General features: G+C 36.2%; 2 protein-coding genes across 2 annotated transcripts; both read right to left on the bottom strand.

Annotated features, from left to right (window-relative positions):
- Nucleotides 1–545: 545 nt before the first annotated feature.
- LOC120069109 (monothiol glutaredoxin-S11-like) lies at nucleotides 546–1,039 on the bottom strand. The gene has a single exon (XM_039020790.2). It carries the CDS (start codon nucleotides 1,037–1,039, stop codon nucleotides 728–730), a length of 312 nt encoding a protein of 103 aa, XP_038876718.1. The 3' UTR covers nucleotides 546–727.
- On the bottom strand, nucleotides 546–3,593 carry LOC120069110 (glutaredoxin-C11). Its single transcript, XM_090317625.1, has one exon. It carries the CDS (start codon nucleotides 3,591–3,593, stop codon nucleotides 3,285–3,287), a length of 309 nt encoding a protein of 102 aa, XP_090173751.1. The 3' UTR covers nucleotides 546–3,284.
- Nucleotides 3,594–4,021: the final 428 nt, after the last annotated feature.

Genomic DNA, 4,021 nt, shown 5'->3' on the forward strand with positions numbered 1-4,021 from the left:
TCCCTTCAACTTTTGAAATAGCATGGGGAGGATTGCTATGGGAAATTATCTCAGAATGACATTTCTTTGATGTGAAAGTTGGTTATACTGATCATTATGTTTCACATTAATTTGTTCCTAATCGATATTCTTAAAAGAATACCAAGACCCAACAAGTAGTCCAACTGGCTCTGTGACCAGAATATGTATCTGATTAATGGAGCATACTAATTTAACGAATACGATCAATGCATGTAGAGTTGTTAGGTACTTGCACACTCGGACTGAGTCAAAATGTCTAAAAGTATGGAAAGTATAGTGACGAGTATGTCGTACCTGGTGTCGACTATGCTTCAATACTTGTAGACAGACTTTCCAGCTACTTTAGTTCTCAAAGAGTCTGATAAGGATTAGTCACAAAAAAAACAAGGGGCTATCCCTTTGCATGATATAACAAATTTAGAAACAAAAGTTAAGTTGAGTTCTGGTTTCTTATTAAGGAAAGGAGGAAAGGCAAAGAGATTGAGTGACTTTTTTGAATGCTCGGAGACCAAGAGAGAAAAATATAAACACAATAAAATAGGAGCCAACTTCATTATCAATAACAAACGTATTACATACTACACAGCTAAACAATTGCTACATAATTCTTGAGACATAAGACATAACATAACTATTCATTAATAAACTTGAGCCATCTTATTATTGTTTTCCTTCTCCAACAGAATAGTGAATAATTTTATTAGATTTAGTATTTATTCAAAGCATGGCTTTGCACCAGCATTTTGGTCAGATCACCGCTAAGGTGGTGCGACATGATTTCATTCGTGGATCCGACCAGCTTTCCGCCGATGAATACGGCCGGTACTGGTGCATTGCATCCCAGCCTCATGAGAGCTTTCTCTATTTCCCTGTAATCAGGGTCTTGGTCAATCTCATACACGAAAGGATTGACTCCGAGTTCCCCAAATAGAATGTTAACTGCATATGATAGGCAGCATGAGCTCTTGCTGAATATGACCACACTCCTCTCTGCAACCAACCTTTTAACCTTATCCATGCCTTCTTAATATGATAGAGTTTTCCTTGCAGATGAAATGAAGCCAAGCAACAAAAGTACACTTGATATCTAAGGTTTCTTTCAAGTTTGTTTAAAACCTTATAACCTTTTTGAACCAAATTTATCCAAATTTGGTCCAAATTCGGTTATAAAGGCTTTAAATATTAAGAAGAAAAAGTGTGCAAGAGAAAACTAATATCGAAGCTAGTTGTATTATGAGTATGAGCTCGCATGCAAGACTATTTATAGAGACAACATAAGGAAGATTGATTTCTTTATAGAAAAAGAACGTTCAAAAGAGTTTGTGCTTTCCTTAGATGCTCAAACTAATAAAAGCAACTTTTTTAATATTACTGTTTCCACCAGGCTGGACAAGTTGAAAGGTCTTTTAATTCAGTGGGCATGACTATTTTATGATGCTGATATACGAATAATTAACCATTTGATATATGTAAATTATAATTTAATCGCACTTGTATTAGTAATGTAATCAAGTGGTGATATTGATCCTATCAATCTTTGTCTGACGTGTAAAAACAATGACCGTGTCTTCTACTTTGCAAAGTTTGTGGAAATGAGAATATGGCTATCAATTATAACAAAAGAAAAAAAAAATTATGCAATGTCAGTCAATAAATACCAGATTCTTCCAATCACCTTCTTTGAATCCTTACGCAGAAAGGCTCCAGTGGCTGTAGTTCTCTGTATTCTGTCCACCAACTTGTACGATTCCTTCTTGCATGTGGAGCTTGCAAAGCTTCATCAATCTAACAGAGTTGTGTTTCACAGCCTGGTGAGCACACAAATATATAAATTGAAATGGTTGAACTATCCCCCTTCGGAAACTTATAGTTTCATAATGCCTTCTCCAATGTACTATCTAGTTTATATGACAAATCCCATGACTGTTAACAGGGTAAATCCTGTCCTTGGGTGCATGTATAGAGACGCTCTGTTTACACTCCAGATGGGGGTGTGTGTGTGTATATAGCATTGAACAATAAAGCATAACATTTTTTTCTGAGTTGAACAACACAAAGGGAGGTTGGGAGTCGAATCTCTAACTTTTCGGTCAAAGACGTATGCCTTAATCAATTGAGCTATAATCAGATCGGCTAAACAATAAAGCATAATTCATTATTGAATTTTTGGCTCCAAAATTGGTATTGGCTCAAGCCTCAAAATATATATGAGGTTCATGGCAGGCCAAAAGGTTACAGCATCACCAGGTTGGCCTTGCATTACTAAAGGACCCAAGTAAAGTAACTAAATCCAAAATGTTATGCAGTGATTGAGGAAATTAACCCTAATAGTTTAACCAGCAAAAGATGCTTAAACTAGATGATAAGGGATCAGAGGCTCAATTTGTACAACCTAAGAGGGTATTTGGCTCATTGACTTCATAAGTGAGTGTTAAATAGCTCAACTCCACTATGCACATTTATCGAAAAACTTTATCTTTCCCTCTTTTTCTCTTTTGCACATTTATCGAGAAACTCTATCCACACAACTTTGTACTCCAAACACACATAGACTTCCTAATTCCAACATATACTACATAACTCAACTCAGCACCCCAAATGCCCCTAAATGTGCATGTCTTTATCAACAAGCCTTGCCTCAAAGTTAAGAAACATGATGTGTAAGAGCAGCTTATCAGTCTGGCAGCAGCATGAAAACCTAATGAAAAGCACAACAGTCAACAAGTACATATTGTTGCCAACGACAATTCCAAACAGAAGAAATTCAGTTTGCAAGAAGAGATTTGAGTGCATATTCCTCAGTGGTGCATCCTCCTATTTTAATCAATGGTAGACTTGCAAAAAAGAACTACCAGTTTTGTGCACAAAAACCTTTCATGCTGCTGTCCTATCTTATTATTCACTTTTTAGAACAAAATTAGTCAATGTTTTATTCTACTTCAGCAGACAAAGACTAATCCTACGTAGACAATATAGTAGGCATGTTGGAGTCAACATTTAATGTTTATTTGTTTTTCTTCCTTCATAATGCATGAAGATGGAATTAATATTGAACTCTAGGTAAAGTTATCCTAGTATTTAGATATCTCAGGGTAAGTATGGCTTCATTTTATACAGTTCAGTAAGTAAACTCGAGAACTATCAGAGCCTTCTTACAACATTTTGTACGAGCCTTTTTGACATAATAAAGGCAGGTGGGTAAGAAAAGAAAAAAAGACAAAACGAAACAAAGAAAAAACCATCCAGTTCTGCTTTTTGTAGCATTACAACCAGATGGCCTTCGCATCTATCAGCATTTGTTTCAGATCCCCATTAACATGGAGAGAAATAACATCTTTTGCTGAGCCTATAAACTTTCCTCCTATGAACACAGCTGGAACAGAGGGGTTGCACCCTAGACCTCTAAGAGCCCAGTCAATTTCTCGCCCATTTGCATCATGGTCAAGCTCGTGAATTGCAGGGCTTGCACCAAGCTCATAAAAGAGTGTCTGGATGCTATGGCATATGTAGCATGAGCTCTTGGAAAAAATTACTACTGCTTTCTGAGATGCCAAATTTCTCAATCTATCCATTATAATCCAATCTTTCTTCTTCCTTCCAAAAGATTTTTATAATCAAATATCCAAAGATACGTGAAATGGCTTCAATTACACTAACAAAAGCCGGAGAAAAAGAAAAAAGGAAAAGGCTTGTAGAGGAGCAATGAACAAGAAGTTGAAAGAATGAGAGAAAGGTTGTATGTTTGCTTAGGCTTTGACATGATGACTTTGCATAAACGAATGTATTTATAAAGGCTACTGAAGTGGTGGTGGATTGAATTGTTTAATCTAAACAATTTGGAAGACATAAATAAAGGGATAGAAAAGTGCAAGTTCCTTCAGATAGTTGTTTGGATAAGGGAAATGGTCCTTATCGATGATTTGCTTGATAGTGACCCACTTTTCACAAAGTAAGTTGCATAGGGCATCACTTAATGTGTAATGGTAAATCTAAAGACGTG

Source organism: Benincasa hispida, chromosome 9 (genome assembly GCF_027475165.1).
Source record: "Benincasa hispida cultivar pf3 chromosome 9, pf3_genome.v1.1, whole genome shotgun sequence".
NCBI lineage: Eukaryota > Viridiplantae > Streptophyta > Magnoliopsida > Cucurbitales > Cucurbitaceae > Benincasa > Benincasa hispida.

Bases quoted from the DNA above. Each gene is read 5' to 3' on its own strand.
- LOC120069109 (XM_039020790.2), bottom strand. From the start codon at position 1,039: ATGGATAAGGTTAAAAGGTTGGTTGCAGAGAGGAGTGTGGTCATATTC.
- LOC120069110 (XM_090317625.1), bottom strand. From the start codon at position 3,593: ATGGATAGATTGAGAAATTTGGCATCTCAGAAAGCAGTAGTAATTTTT.